This window comes from Puccinia triticina, chromosome 6A, assembly GCF_026914185.1.
Source record: "Puccinia triticina chromosome 6A, complete sequence".
Classification (NCBI taxonomy): Eukaryota; Fungi; Basidiomycota; class Pucciniomycetes; order Pucciniales; family Pucciniaceae; genus Puccinia; species Puccinia triticina.
The window spans coordinates 7646728-7663409 of record NC_070563.1 but is presented as its reverse complement, the minus strand read 5'-3'; the positions used below and the strand labels follow the sequence as shown (position 1 = coordinate 7663409).

General features: G+C 45.7%; 1 protein-coding gene across 1 annotated transcript; it reads left to right on the top strand.

Moving 5' to 3' along the window:
• Positions 1-11347: 11347 nt before the first annotated feature.
• On the top strand, positions 11348-11524 carry PtA15_6A880 (uncharacterized protein; the record flags this gene model as incomplete). Its single annotated transcript, XM_053170631.1, has 1 exon — positions 11348-11524. The coding sequence occupies one exon, from the start codon at positions 11348-11350 to the stop codon at positions 11522-11524; it is 177 nt and encodes a 58-aa protein (XP_053021803.1).
• Positions 11525-16682: the final 5158 nt, after the last annotated feature.

The window sequence follows — 16682 nt, the reverse complement described above, 5'->3', positions numbered from 1 at the left end:
AATGTTTGGTTTAGCCGCTCCGCCTCACCGTTCTGCTCAGGCGTATATGGAGAAGTGAAAATGATGTTTGACCCAATCGACAACAAGTAGTCTTCAAGCGGCTTGACGGTATACTCTTTTGCGTTGTCACATTGAATATATTTTGGTGCAACTCCAAAGTGAGAGTGCAATCTTTTAACCAGAGAAATGATGATATTTGGAACTTCCAACCGACTCTTCATGGGAAAGACGAATGAGTAGGTAGTGGCGTGGTCCCTCAGAGTGAGTAGAAAACGGTGACCGTTGATGTCCGCGTCAAGCGGGCCCAAAACGTACGTGACAAGAAGATCGAGTCGATTATCCTTGGGTACAACTTCAGGGAGAGAGTGTCGCCGACGTTCGCTTTTGAATTGTTTGCAAGACTCACAAATGAAAGGCGTCCAGGATTTTAGGTTGAAAGATGGAACAAATCTTTTGAGGTATGTCTTAACCACATTGTCCGATACATGTCCTAGCCGACAATGCCATTCGTATGAAGCCGAAATTGAAGAAGGTAGAGTAGAGGAGACTGAATTGATAGAATGGAAATGTGGCCGAAAGGAAGTGGGAGAAACAATCCACGATCGGTTCCGATAAAACGCCGTAAGAGTGAGAAAAGGAGAGACTAAGAGAATATCGTTATTTTGGAGGAATTGCGGGCGGAAACCAGAGTCGATGAGCTGTCCCAGACTAAGAAGAGTTCCCGTCATGTCCGGGCTGTAGAGAACCCTCGGGACCGCTAGGGTACCATCCCCACTGATTATCCGCAGGTGTCCACTGTGTGTCGCGGTCATAAATCCCGTGGAGGAGGCCAGATTCAGTCTAACTGGTGGCCGTAACGCTGTGAGAAAAGAAAAGTCATGGAGAGATCTGCTCACGTGGTGGGTCGCCCCAGAATCCAAAACCGTGCCTGCGCCAGCAGCACCTGTCGCATCCGCTCCCACTGCCGATCGAACCGCCACATTCTGATCAGGTTGAGTGGTCGGGTCGTTCGGAGGTGCTGCTTGACGGGCAAAACCGGAAGCAGGGCGACCAGATAATGGGGTGTTTGGTGGCGGCAACTTGGCATCGCTGCGGAGGGTCGGACACGACGACCTCCAATGACCCAGTACCCTACAATAAGAGCATGGTTTGCCTTCAAATACATTCGGGTCGCTGGGGCCTTGATTACCCCTCTGGATGTTGTTAATGGCGGCCGATATGTCTTCAACCGTAGGATTCCCAGGCTTCCCAACGTTCCTGCTCCTAGCCGGAGGTTGACCATTTGTGTGTTGTTGCCTTGGTTGCGGTTGAAATGTATTGCGCAGAGGTGCGCGACTCGCCAAAGAATTGTTGGGTTGCCAAACAGATGGCCTCGGACCTTGAGAAAAACCAAAGTTGTTGTGAGGTTGATATGAACAAAACACAGACGGAGCTGGACCGGAGTCGAATCAATTGCTTTCACCATAAACCGACGTGATAATCGTTTGTATGTCTCGAGCCGTGACGTTTTTCCTGTCGCCGAGCTGGAGGGAAATGTTTTGAAATAATTGCGAGCGAGACATTGTTGCAGGTGGTGGTGCGACGGCCTGTAAAATGAGGCTCTCAACCAAGGGCGGAAGACCTGCCTGTACGTTCTTGAGGTCCGCAAAAAGGTCGAAGATTTTGTTAAATAATCCCTGAACCTGCGCTGGATCAGTCGTAGGCCCGGTAATTTGAAACTCAAGGAGTCGGTCGACGAGCTCCATTTGTCTGAAGCGGATTGTCCCTTGAAAATTCGCCTGAACCGCGTCAAAAGCCTCAGTTCCCTTTGTATATCGGTCGAAAAGAGATGATAATTCATTGTGAACGGTAATCTGAATGAGGTAGAAGAGACAGTTTTCCTCCTGAGCCGATATCTTCTTGTAATTATTGGAGTTGTCAAAGAAATTTGCATGGCTAAGTGTCAGCAAGATGACCCTCAATAAGTCTCTTTTCCACTTGTTGAAGTTTGATCTGTCGGCCGCTAGCTGTTCAATTTCCGATTTGTATAGACTGGGTTGTTGTAGGAACTTGTTCCTTGGGGAGATCTCAGTAGCCGCCGCCTGTGACATGGAAAAATAGCTCACTGCTCTCGACGAGACAGAGGAATCTGATTCGGTTGGGGAGTTGATTGGTGATGATCCTCTTGGTTTATTGGATGGTGGACGGTATGCAGGATTTGGGATGATAGCCATAAAAGGTAGACCGAAAGGATTCGGAACAGTTCGGTGGCCGGGTAGGAATGGAGCTGAGTTTGGTTTGTCCTCGTCGTCAAGGCGAGATTTTTCTTTGTCGATGTGCCGAGTTATTGCTTTTGAGAAAACGTATGAAAGAGCTGAAATGAACGGGGAAGGGGGACGATCGTTTTTGATTGGGTCCAGTTTCTCCTCAACAGGAGATTAGAGCTGGCCCCTAGTACCCATTGACGGGTACTAGGCACCCGTGGGCAGGTACCTGTCGAGGTGCACAGGTACCCGCCAGCGGGTGCCAGGTGCGGGTGCGGGTGTCTGGTTTTACCCCCAAAAAATGGGCAGGTACCCGTCCAGGTACCCGCCAGATACCCGCCCAGCTCACTGGGGAATACAGCTAGCTGCGCGTCTTGCCTCCTACGGAAATTTTCTGGTCTCAGCACGGGGGAAAAGCAAGCCCGCCACCACCCCAATCCATTGGGACCTCTGCTCACAGCCTCGCCCGATTGAAACACCTCACCTCATCATGGCGAGAAGCAAGAAGCGATCTCACCCCTCACCTCGATCCCCGGAATCGAGTGAATCTCGCGTCCTCAGCACACATCCTTGCCATCAAAAAAAGAAAACTAAAACAGTTGACGATTTAGTGGACGATTCCGAATCCGACGAAAGCAACAAACAAGCAGCCCCCACTGAACTTTGCAGCACCAATCCTGGAAGCACTCAAGCAACATTGTCTTCTGGAGATGTTTCTGATGAACAAGAGCTGGGTAAGTGTTTCTGAAATTCTGTCTTCCTACATGCAATTACTGAAAAAAATTGGCACCTTTTAGCAAAGGCGCGGAAATTGCATCAGAATCAACTCAGCTCCAGCTATTCGTATTACGACAGCCCCCAGCTTTCCGACCAACTAGACAAAAATGGGCGGAAGATGATTGCATTTCCATGCAAAGCGTGAGTCATTTTCCTGTCACTTTTTTTCTTTTTTTTTTTTGATCGACTACCAATCATTTCTTGTTTTTAAATTTCAAGCTGTGGCACCAGGATTCACCGCCCTACGTATGACACTTCTCCAACAAATCTCTCAAAGCACGTTGCAAATTGCCTCAAGAAACAACAACAGGTCAACCAAACTAAGAATCTTGCCGCGCTTGGGGTATCCGGAACCGGCGATATTGATCCACCTGAGGTAAGTGTGATTTGCTTAATTTTTCAATTCAGTCTACTGAAATTTTAATGTAAAAAGGTGGCCCAGCTATGTGCAATCTGGTGCGCCGAAGCAGCTCGCCCTTTTTCGGCTCTTGGTGAACAGGCGCATTGCGGCATTCTGCACCCGACAGTCTTGAAAAATCTGCCCACACGCAAGGCAGTTTCACGTGACATAAACATCCTATATACCGCCGTTCAGGACTCGTACATCAAATCACTTGAGGTTTGTTTTTTTTCGCTCTTGATTTCAAATTAACCATTTCGTTTTCTGAGGTTATTTTTGAGCTAGGATCATAAGGGAGCGATGTATTTGGGACTTGATGCCTGGCAGTCGCCCAACGGCTACAATATTTTAGGAACGGTTATATACCGATTGATTCAGCACGAAGGTAACGTTTTTGAGTTAGAGGCAATGCCCCTTGACTTCTTCAGGTTGAAGGAAAGACACACCGGTGTGTATTTGGCGGAAACAGTCCGAGTGATTGTCGAGAAATTCCGAGTGCAGAATAAGGTAAAAATTTCAGTTTCACTTTTGCTCGGGACCATTTTTGGATCTTTTTTAATTATTGCTCTCTCAGATTTGTGGCATTGTAACAGACAACGCCACAAACAACCAGAAAATGATCCAGCAGATTGCGACTTTCAGATGGCCTCGATTCACAGGCGAGGCGCAATGGGTTCGATGCTTTGCCCATATCTTGAACCTGATTGTTCAAGTAATTCTACGAACTTTTGGAAGCCACAACACGCAGAAAAACATCAACTGCCAAGATGCAGAATGCAACTCTGACTCCGACGAGGACTCAGATCCAGAGGACCCACAGAATCAGATCCAAAGGTATAAATTTTTATCTCTGTTGCAATATTGAAATCTGCTGATAATTACATGATTCGACCTAGGTTTAACGAAGATACACAATATTCTGAAGATGAAGAGACAGATTGTGATACAGGCGAAGATCAAAACATCGCAGGCGAACTGATCGATGACAAAGAGCTGGAACTGGAGACTGATGATATCAACGATCTGAGCGATGAAGAGGATGATGATATATATACTACCAAATCCTGCAAAGAGACATTGGCCAAGGTAAGCAATCATCCCCCACTCTTGAATAATCAAACAATTGCTGAAAATCTAAGCAATTAGTTCAGGGCCATTGCTCGGAAGCTCAACAAGTCGCCGACTTCAAAGACTCTTTTTGTTGAACTCTGTTGGGAGAATGATTGTTCTAGGCCGCATTCGATCGAGCGTGATGTCAGGACAAGATGGAATTCCACACTGGTACAACTTTTGAGCATCCAACGATGTTCAAAAGCGATGTGAGTCAATATTTACCCCCTTCCAGAAATCAAACCGGTGGTTAACAATCTCTTTTCAGTCTTGAATGGCAGAAAGATAAGCGCCACGGAACTCGTCGATCATATCACATCAACAAGGCTGATCTCGACCTAGCTGGCCACATGATCGACATACTACAACCTTTTCACGACATAACCCTCCAAGTATCAACTCGCGGAGGTGCTCAAGTAGCCCAGGTGGTTGTCTTCATCGATCAGATCACCAGTCATTTGTCAACTGCCATTTCTGATCGACAAGATGTCTACCCCCCGGCCTTGAGAAACGCATGCCGCGCTGGGCTTCAACTAACAAATAAATACTACACTCTAACAGACTGCTCACCATTATATTGAGTTGCTATGGGTGAGCTTCCTTCATAAATTCATATCGATTAATTTAAATAGATGCTTACTCCTTTTCCGTAGTGCTACATCCTTCATTTAAAGACGAATATTTCAAACTAGCAAAGTGGAAAACTGAATGGATTGAAGAATCCATCAGACTAACCCGTGAGATGTGGGAGAACCACTACAAGCCCGATTCTCAGCCAACCATAACAAAATTAACAGACAACTTCGCGTCCAAAGGTAAGTGGAATCGCGAACTCTTTTCTTTTTCTGTCTACCTTCGTTGAGGCTGAAACTCTGCCAACTAGGCACAGATTGGTGTGCTTGCTCGACTCAGCAGCGCTTCTCAAGCTCGTTCGGGAGGTAGCACAAATGATCCGCTCAATGCATGGCTTGCAGGAGGATTGGCTTTGGATGATGATGGCCAGCCAGTCAACCCTCTCAAGTGGTGGACTCAACAAGGGCGGGCAGGTAATGACCACGGCGGTCTGCTCCAGATGGCACTTGATGTGCTAAGTTGTCCGGGTGTGTTTTCTTTCAATCTTATTTTTTTAGTTTTTTATGAACCCTAACCAAATTTTTCTGCAACAGCAACAACCGTTGACGTCGAGCGATCTTTCAACTTTGGGAGGGACTATGTGTCATCCAAGAGACACAGTCTCAGCGCTTCATCTGTCAGTCAAGGGATGACAGTTGCTTTTTACTCGAAGAACGGAAAAATTCCAAGTGGAATTCTGCGGAAGTGGAAGATAAAGCAGAACAGCGCCAACAAAAAGGGTAAAAGGAACTAGATTTTGTTCCTATTTATATATGAAATGCATCCAAGCACGATTTTTGCAGAGAAAAATCAATAAAAGTGCCTCACACCCGCGGGTACCTGCCACCTGCACCCGGGTACCTGCCTGTGCGGGTGCAGGTGCGGGTGCGGGTGTCCAGTTTGAGGGAAAATTCAGGCTGGTACCCGCACCCGCCACAGGTACCCGGGTGCGAAGTGCCAGCTCTACAGGAGATGGAGGTAATGGCGGTAGTTTGAGAAGGGCCTTGTATGCTTTTGTTTGCTTCAGACTTTTTGCCCGGGTCGGTGGAGGTAGTGGTCCCAATAGATCCTGTTTTTCCCAGCGGGTGCTGACCATAAACCGGGTCGAAATGCCGAAAATTGATCGAAAAAACTAGGCCGTTGGTAGATCGTTCAACTCTTAATCTGTTGTGACTCTGAAACCTTGATCTCTATTGCTCCTCCTCCACCGCCTCTTGAACCCCGCGCACTCCAAATGTGGAGTTTGCCCACCGCACATCTCAACAGGAATATTCTCAATCCCCAGAGTTCCTATTCCTTGTATCACATATTCCACCATGCTGGTCTGAAATTTGATGAAAATCACAGGATAATGTGAAGGCAGAAGACATGTTTAAGATGGATTGAGCTCTCCTACAGCCTTTACAAATATGATCACAGGATGTATGTACATCTATCCTGGAGTGCATTTGAGTATATGCACAGTACCTAATCTGTGTATATACTGTGCATCAAATTGGAATCTGGGATGATAATGATCCCAAATGATTGGTGGTGGCTCAAAGGAGAAGCAATAGAATATGGCTAGAGTAGAAACACAAAAATTGGCATCCAATTTTTTTGTTCCAGAGCCATGGTTGGCTGGGAATGGCTCAGAGCCATGATGGCTATTTTGGCTGCCCACATGCACCATCAAAAATAGCTAGAATCTCAATTTGAGAGAATAGTGATGGCAGCTTTGTCAGTCCATTTGACCATTTTGTTGTGGATTCAGCAGCATTTCACAAAATAAAACATGTTTTTGCCATTTTTATTGGCCCAGCACTGTGGTTACTGGTAGGAGAAAGTGGTACCTTCAAAAATTGTGTGGGACAAATCCCTACAGTCTTTTCAGAGCGGGGTTCTCCAGACCAATAATCCACAAGGAATCTCCGGCAGAAAGCTGGGTGGTCCAGAGAACCCCGCTCTGCCGCTCTGAACAGGGTGGATGAAGTAAATAAATCTGCTAAAATCATAAGCTAATTAAATTACACCATGGGAGTTTGTTTGGCACTTGCGTGCAAGTGCAATCACACAATATTGTTTAAGAACACTGTTAGATGTATCCTGGAACTTGAGCCTCAATGTATGCTGAATTCATGATGAATTTATGTTTAACTTATGCTCAATTGAGCTGAAGGCACTTTTGGAAAGGAGTTGAATTCAATTGAAAACCAGCTCCAACTTGACTCTAGGTATTACTCGGACTATTTTAGGACACATTTTCAACTACCTTGCAAAGCAATATCAAATACTTGGCAGAAACAAGGTATTTACCACGGGAATCATATATTTATAGAGCTGGACCCTATCATCTGTTGGCGGGTACTTGGCACCCATGGGCAGGTACCTGTGAAAGTGCGCAGGTATCCGCCGGGTGCAGGTGCAGGTGTTCAGTCCGGGTCCAAATTCAGGCAGGTACCTGCGCACAAATCACCATTCTGCACAGCTATGCTTGCCCCTAGTGCCCATTGGCGGGTACTAGGTGCCTGTGGAAGTATGCAGGTAACAGCCAGCAGGTGCAGGTGTCCATTCTGGGTCAAAATTCAAGAAGTTACCTGCCCTTTCTGCGGGTACCCGGGTGCAAAGTGCCAGCTCTATATATTTCATTATATCATGTGTTTATCATAAATCCCAAAAATCTCAAGATATGTTAGTGGTACACAAAAAGATACATGTGTAAGTTTGTGTGACACATTCTTTAGCTGCTGAATTTTTTCACAAAATATTTGAATTTCCGGGAAAAGTCCAGTGGAAAAAACCTCATATTAATTGTCAGCCTGTAGGTAACTAACCATGTCTGAGAGGGTTGTTACTAGCAAGATGATAGTGTAAGATGCCAAGGATGGGCTAATGGGTTTGTGGTAAGACCTGTAAAAGGTTTCACTCTATCAGTAATCTTGACTGAGAGGCTTTCTCAATTGAGGCGCATCCAGATCAACACAGAGTGTTAATAGGCATCCAAGGAATAACTCAACTTGGGTTCGTGGTTATACCTACAGAAAGGTAAGGGTAATCAAGAGTTGATTTTATTCCTGAATTGAAAGATGGTTGAGAATGAAGTCACTGTTTAACTATGTATGTGTTAAACCTTGCTATAATAATATTCTGAGGAATAAACAGTCCTGGGGGGTGTGTTTATATAGAGGGGAAAAGAGCAGGAGGGAACATGAGGCGCTTGGAGGCGCTTCAGGACCAGGGGGGAACTGGAAGCGCTCAAGGGAAGCAGATCTTCATGAGGATCAACATTGGAAATGATCAGGGCAGTGTAATGATCAGTACTGATCCTAGATCAGTAGCTGTGCACACTAGCTGATCATAACCAATCAGTGATTCCATTCAGTGCTCTTTGAATTGGATTACATCATGTATTGTTTATGTATTTATATCATAACCAATATATTATGTAAATGGGGACTGAGGTGTAACAGGGATAAATGAGTGATACCTGTCTTGGGTATTTCACGTGTACAGTAATATTACAATGTATTGTAATCTTACTGTTGCACGTAACTTAACTCTCATAACAACAGTACATTATGGTAACTGTATTTAACTATGGTTATCTGTAATGTAATGTATAACAGGAGTACATTCATAAGCTTGTATCTAATGATATACATATGTAATAAAGGTGTAAAAGGAATGTACTGTATGTAATGTGAACAATTGCAGGTACTTGGTACGTGTAAGGTACTGTGACATGTACTCTGTGGCTGACATTAATCAGGAGTTGTGTATGACTTCAGAAAATATCCCCAAAATCATTTGTGTACATATGGCTGAACGTTATAAACAATTTTTGAAGGGTCCACCTAAGCCCCTGGCTCTGCATGATCACTCAGGTTGGCATCACTTGGCTCAGTGTTGAAAAATGTGACACACCAGCACACATGTGTAAATTTGTGTGACACATTCTTCAGCTGCTAAATTTTGTCCGAAGGGAGTTAGAATTCTGGGACAAGTCCAGGGAAGCCTCAGATTACCCAGGGTTTTTGAATGAATCCAGAAAATATCCTCAACAGGATTTCTGTACTGATGGATGAAAATCAGATACAATTATAAAAGGATTCAGCCAATTTGCCCCTGGGATCGCGGGGCACTCATCTTGGCATGATATGGCTTGGTGATGGTCTACATGTCACACAAACGCGCGCGTACGTTTGTATGACACAATTTGTCACAGAAACCCGCACAGGTTACGTGGTTTTGTGACAGTTGGCCCCAAAGCGCCAAAGTCAAACCGCAGTACCAGAGCAAAATCAGACCTCCCACTAGAGCTGACACTTTGCACCCGGGTACCCGCGGTGGGTGTGGCTACCTGCCTGAATTTTGACCCAGAATGGAAACCCCCACCCGCTGGCAGTTACCTGCGTACTTCCATGGGTACCCGCCCACAGATACCTAGTACCCGCCAATGGGCACTAGGGGCAAGCAGAGCTGTGCAGAATGACAATTTGTGCGCGGGTACCTGCCTGAATTTGGACCCAGACTGGACACCCGAACCCTCACCCTGCAGATACCTGCGCACTTCCACAGGTACCCGCCCGTGTACCCGCCAACGGGTACTAGGGACCAGCTCTACCTCCCACAGTATCACTACACTCCATCCAAAGTTTTAACCATGTGTAATAGAAAAAAAAAAACTGGCAGCTTTTTGGTGTGTGCCCTGAAAATAAATACAAAAACCGTTTCAGAGAAACCTACTGGCTATGGGTTTCCAAAAGAGGTCAAAAATCATGATAATCTACATCTAAGTTTATTAAATCCACACTTTCGTGGAAATTTGGATCATGGGTTTCCCCTAACCCTTTCACAAAAGGCCCCAAAAGGGGCCTGTCAGAGCAGGCATTTCTGCCATACACTGTTTTCCCACATTTCACACATTTTCAGACAGGAGTATGTTTGACTTGACTGCCTGAAAATTAAATTTACAGTCCCCGAACATAAATGCCTCGGACTGATCCCCCAATTCATGAATCATGAATGAAAAGGGACCGGGGTCATCCCCCTCGGCCTGTTGCAAGTGCAAGGGGACGGAGGGGGGCGAATGGTGTAAAAGGGGCTTAACGGTGTGCCACGCCCAGCAAGTGTGGCGGCCAGCGCAAGGTCAAAAAAAAGCTCAACCTGCGCAAATGCAACAGGGGAACCAAATAATTTCAGTAAACATTTTATTTAATAAACTTAGATTTTTGTTCAGCCTTCACAAATGTGTGGGGGAACTTTCAAGATGTTAATACCCCCGGTCCACTGCAAGCGCAGTGGCGCAGACGGGTTGTCCAACCCGCGCAAGTGCGACGGGTAAACATTTTAAATTATAAACCCTCTGCGCCAAGCAAGTGCAAGGTTGGGAGGGGAGGTCAAACTCAGGCTTCACAAATGCGAATGGTAAGTTTGACCTGGGGGAAGTTGAATGGCGCCGAGATGCTGACTCTTTATCTTCCTTTGCTGGCTTCACAACCCCAGGTGCTCAACCGAAATCCTGATTTGGACATGACGAAACAAATCTCTTCGGTCCCCCCTTTGCAAAACAACCACTCGACCCGTTGGGAACAAGTTGCGCCACGTCCCTACTTAGTGCAAGACACGATCACAATGAAACAACACCATTCGCCCGTTCCATTGGTTTCAGCCTCCCTCCGACCTTTTTGTTCGGCAACCGCACCATCTGCCCGCCCAAGGGGTTTCAGCCTCTCCCCGACCTTTCCATTCGACGCTTTGAAGATGACACATAGATTATCGTCGTGAGCTGCCCCTTGAGCAACGGTTTAACCCAAGGGGTTTCCTTTCATTGGTCGTTGCGCGTAACTGGCACCCATCTCATATTTTTAAACATCACGTTTCACCCCTGTCCCACTTTCCATTCCACCAATACGGATGCAAAGCTGGACCCCAACACCGAATGCCACGCTAACTTCCCTCATTGTTTCGAGGGAGCCGTCATTCAACCTGAAATCAAGATAACTTCAAACGTTGAGGACCCTTGTCAACATCTCGAAGCAGAATTGTAGCGAGGTGCCTCCTGTTGAACGGTAAGCCACTTATGTTTTCATACTGGAAGGGTTCACCCGCGGGGGTCCCCAGCTTTCCTGAGTTTTCATGTCCTGCCTGACCCCTTGAAGTGGCAGTTGAATTTTGTGTTTTCAATTTACACTTGAAGGGAAGCGGATAGTTTCGAACAGTTTCTATGGTTGCAAATCCCTTCTCTTCTCGTAGGGGCGGCCGCGTCAAAGAGCCGCCCAGGACGAATGGCCCCACCAACAACCCGGTGCCCCTTGCACCTCCCACTACTCACACTAATGCAACTGAAACTCCTGACACGGAGTCTGCACCGGCCGGCGCGCTTCGGGCCCAGGCCGACTAACACGCGCTCCTCGCGGGAACGTACGTCTCCCCGCTCTTCTTGCTCTTACATCCCCGCACGACCCCCTCTCTGACCAAGCGCTTCAGGGCTCCCTAGGAGCGTGTGACCGGCGCCGGCGTCGCGCGCGTTCCTGCCTGTTTGCGCCCCTGGCTCTGTAGAGGGCTCCGGCCTGTATTTGTTGATTGATGTGCTCCAAGTACTGCCTCAGACATCACTTAAAACAAGAGAGAGCGGGAGAGAGTCACTCTGGTGCGGCCGGTGGCCGTCGGGTGGCCCGCTTTTTCACCCTGAAGGCACTTCCTGGGGTTTGAAGGATGGCTGGCGGGCGCGCTCGGCGTGCCCGTGCCCCCCCCCCCCCCCCCCCCCCCCAAGAGAGCCCAGGAGCGTACACCACGGGTGCAACAAAATATTTGGAAAACCAGTTTGATTGGTTTTCAGAATATTTTTTTAATTGAGTCCGGACGTCCTGAAGAACGAGTCGGACTAACCATTTTCAGATATTTTTAAAATATTTCTGGAACCACCTGAGGTGGTTTTAAAAATATTTTGGAAACCAATTTGGGTTGAAAAATATTTCCAGAACCATTTGAAATGGTTTTGGAAACCATTTGGATGCTCCTTCTCTCGCGGTACGGTTTTTGGGACCTTTTTGGCAACAGAATTTGTCCACAAACCAGATTCAGACCAATTTGGTTCTGAAAACCACTATCCAATCAATTTGGTTTTGATAACCATGCCAAAAACTTTTGGTGCACCCGTGGTGCAGCCACACATGGCCCGGGAATCACGCCGTCCGGCCCAGACCCGTTCACTGCATGGGCCGCTCACGGGCCCGGGCCACACAAAAGCCTCGCACTCTTGGCTTTCTGTCCTGTTTCCACCGCGGAGGGGGCGCCCTGTCGCGCAAATGGATTGAAAATTGAGCGGCTTGAGCGTTCTTGGCTGTGGCTGGCTTGCGCCTCTCTGGAGTGCGTGGCTGCGCGGTGACGGGTCTGGTGTTGCGGTGTGTTTGGTGCTCAGCCCAAGGACGTCCAGCAAGAAGGAAATAGACCTAGCTGGGCATTTTCTAAGTGTCCTGACCAAATTTCCAACATCCAAGGCTTAGTCTGACGGATACTGATTTGATAGGAAATTATTGGAGTTCAAAGGTGCCAAGCAAGGTGGTTGATTGAGAGGCTGATGGTTTACTTGTGCTGGGGCTATGTTTTTTCCATCATTTTTTCCACCTGAATTTCAGCCAAATCTGTTATTCAATGCCTTACAACAATCTGCTCATACATCATGTTCTACGCCAAAATCTGCTTATACATTTTTATCTAAATATCTAGCTCCAGGTGCAAGTGTCCAGATGAATTAAACATAATGCTTTTTCAGATATTCATTGTTTCTGGGTAAGCCTTATATTTTTTTAGGTTAGTCTAAAAGCACAGGACATCAAACTTTGCTAGTGGTCAGTGTTTGGCTGGTTTGAGGTGGTTTGGGCATCAGGCAAGCTTCTGTTGCTGCATTGGCAGAGCAGTGTGTTGGAATGTAGGCTGGTGGGGTTCAATTTTGGCTTGCGCATGCGTGGTAAGTCATGGAGAGGATTGGCTTTGGGCTTGCGGCGCTGCGGGGGGTGACCCTTTGGTTGGCGCCCTGTGGGTGCGGCGGCGCAGCCGCCTTGTGCTCTAGTATAACTAAAGAAATGGCCTCTGGGGGCCAAACAAACCAGTACAAATACCTGTCATGCAAGTAACACCGGCGTCGGTATGCAAGTAACGCCGGCGTCGATACTTTTTTGTATTAACCGCGTCCGTTCAATGAGGTTCAATGCAGAGTCTTGCAGAGTCCGTTCCCTCTGAATTGACTCCGCTTGAACGGACTCCTGGTGTAAGGTTCCAATCCGGACCCCGCAGATCCGGAGAAATCCGGAAACCCTGCAGGCTGGATCAGGGTTTGGGATTGAGCTCGAGAGATCTGGAATCCGGCCGGATAGTGAAAAGCGCTCCAAAAGCCAGATTTATGCGGGTAAACCTCAGAAAACACCCAAAAATAGGGTCTTTTCTCGGGGAATACCTGTCAAACCCACATGAATCGGGAAGTCTACCGGGAAATCCCCGGCATACCCAATCAAATTGGCACTTTTTTTGGGATATGCCCCTTGGTTTCAGATCCGGGAAAATCCGGCTGGATTCCGGATAAGACCAGGGTCAGGGTGCGGGATGGGTGATATCCGGCTCCGGGGCACCGGATCGGAACCTTATCCTGGTGCAACTCTCTGAAAGGATTTGGTAAGAGAGTTTGCTCTTCTGCTTGAACAGACCAGAAACTCCATTGAAGCAGACTCCAGAGTCATGTTGTCAAGTCTGTTCAAGCAGACTCATCAAGCGGACTTGGTGGTCAAGTTTCACCGAGTCCGCTCAACCATATTGCTTGAATGGACTCTTATCACACATCAATAATCCAGCCCGTTCAAGCAGATTGCTCAAACGGAATCTTACAGACACCATTTCCATTCAAGCAATGTTAAACTGATAATTGATCTGCATGAATTCAGTAATCATAACACCTACATAATTCCCCTCATCATATATGCTTGACAATCCCATCATCATCAACTTTCACACTCTCTTCATTCTCAACAATCCCATTATCATCAATTCTTGCCCTCCCATCATTAGCAGCAATATTCACATTCCCATGTTCTTTTTCTCTGTGGCAGGAGCACCAACATTCTATTTATCAGCCTCAAGATTTTCCTCATACTCAACAATCAAATAATCCAAATCATGAGTGGCCTTCATCCCCAAATTTCCATCAACATTGACAACAGACCCCCGCATACACAGTATCATCAAAATCATGAATCTCCTGACAATTTCAATTTTCGAACACAAAACCAATCTAAACACAGTATCATCTAAATCATGAATCTTCTTACAATTTCAATCCCCAACCACAAAACCAATCTGAACACAACTCACACAAATCTCCATCCCAGCATGGAAATAACAATCATGGCAACCACACCTCCAGGTTTTCTATTTTTAACTTGCTCAACTCCCAGAGTGCTTCACCAAGAAATATGCAGTGTCCATTTCAAACTTATGAATATTCTTCAAATCTATCCCCTGTGCAAATACCCGCAAACTGGAATGACCCACCTGAAATTGATCTGGGCCTAATTCAGGAACAAATTGATTCAAGTTTATCCCAAGAGCAGGATTTTTAAATGATCCTCCAGCTGGGAATTTGGTTGAACATGATTTCACAGGTAACCATTCCTTTGGAAATATTCCAAGAATCATGTAAACAGACCAAATGCATGGTGTTGGACTGAGCCGCCTGGGTTCAGGCCAGAAACTTTGAGGGCAGTGAGATGTTGTGTGAAGTGTCAAGCCATAATCTTCACAGGATAAGCAACCTAACTTTGCTGCCACCAAGGCAGGATCACTTTATAAAAACCACCTCCACCCCCTGAATTGCTTCAGATCTTCAAAATTACATATCAACCCAATATACCTGAGGGAAATCAACTCATTCTATCCATCCGTTTGATAAATAGCAACTTCACATCCACACCTCTTGGAGTCAATGCCTCAACCAGAGATGCACTCAACAATCAAGGTGAAGGTATCCATACATTCAAGGTGAAGGGTACAATTCACCATAACATTGGAAGTTTGCTTCCACTTTCACAGGAATTCCCCAAATTCTTACAGCTGGACATATATGACACAGAAAATGAGTTTGAAAACCACAGAGTTCATGGTCAAGATCTACTTCCAGGACTTAAACAATCCTTCACCATTAATATCCTCTCATGCAAAATTTTGAATTTGTTCCATCTGAAATAAATCCAAATCACTCAATAAGGCTTACTGATAATGCTACAAATGTGGATCAAAGAGTTTACAAACTCCCAACAGGTGACCAAATTGCTTAATAATAATGCTCAGGAACCTTGATTGGACAATGGGACGTTGTAATTGAACCAGGTTGGGCCCAAATGTGATTTACACAAGAGTTGTATCAGATAACAGAGTTAATGATTCTGTGCCCATCCCTCAGAGTCACATTCCTTTCAATCTGACCCAGATAAGTCTGGAGCTGTCTGGACTGCCTTTCAAGCTCATACACAAGAAATTTCCTGTCAATCTGGCCTCCTCCCTCACAATCAATAAATCTCAAGGTCAAAAAATTGGTAATTTTGGTATTGTACTTCATGAACCTGTGTTTTGCATTGTCAAGAAGCAAGTCAAGCCAAACTACTAAGGTTGTGATTCCACAGCCTGAAAGTGGCCAGCCTTCATAATAAACTTCAAAAATTGTTTAAAAGGAATTTCTCTCACATTTTCAGAGTTTTTGAGTATCTCTCATCACCATTTTTCCAAATATTTACTTTTTCAGTAACAAATTTTGTGTCTTTTCCCAAAATAAAATGCCCTTATTTCACCCAGTTTTCACTTGAAATTTTGTTTTTTGACCTATTTTTCAGTTGAAATTTGGTTTCTCCTTTGACTGAATGCATAGTCACCCTGAAATTAGGGGGGTTCACGATTGAAATTTACAAAACTTTGGGACACATTTTAAGGTGTTTATGAATTTTTTTTTGAAAAATTGGTAAATTGCACTGATTTATCAGTGTCACCTGCTGCTGCGCATTTTCCCAAAATTTTAAAATGTTGTTCATCAAGACCTTAAATTTGGCTCCAAAGTTTAGTAAAATTCAATTGTGAACCCCCCTATTGCATCATCAAAGGTTTGAAAATTTTATGTCATTTCCTTTGCTCTGTCCCATTCCCTTTTGGGCCTTTCACATCCTGTAACTGTCACACCCCCTGTAACCCCAAATTTGGGGGCTATGCCCTTGCTGTAATTTACAAACCCCTATGACTTTAACACCCCCTGGAACCCCAAACTTGGGGGCTTCCCCTTGTTGAAATATGAGGAACTTTGGTCAAGCTTGAGGATCAAGTAAACCTTATCATTAAATTGGCCTGGTTTTCAGCATAGGTATGGCATACATTTTACACAGACATTGCACAACAAATTTGGTATGATTCCAGTTCTTATAAACTACTTTGTGGCAGACATGAAATTGCCTTCCAACCAGAATCTAACTGAGATCCAACCAAATCTATGACTGAGTTCAGAGATGGCACTTGCACACAAGTGC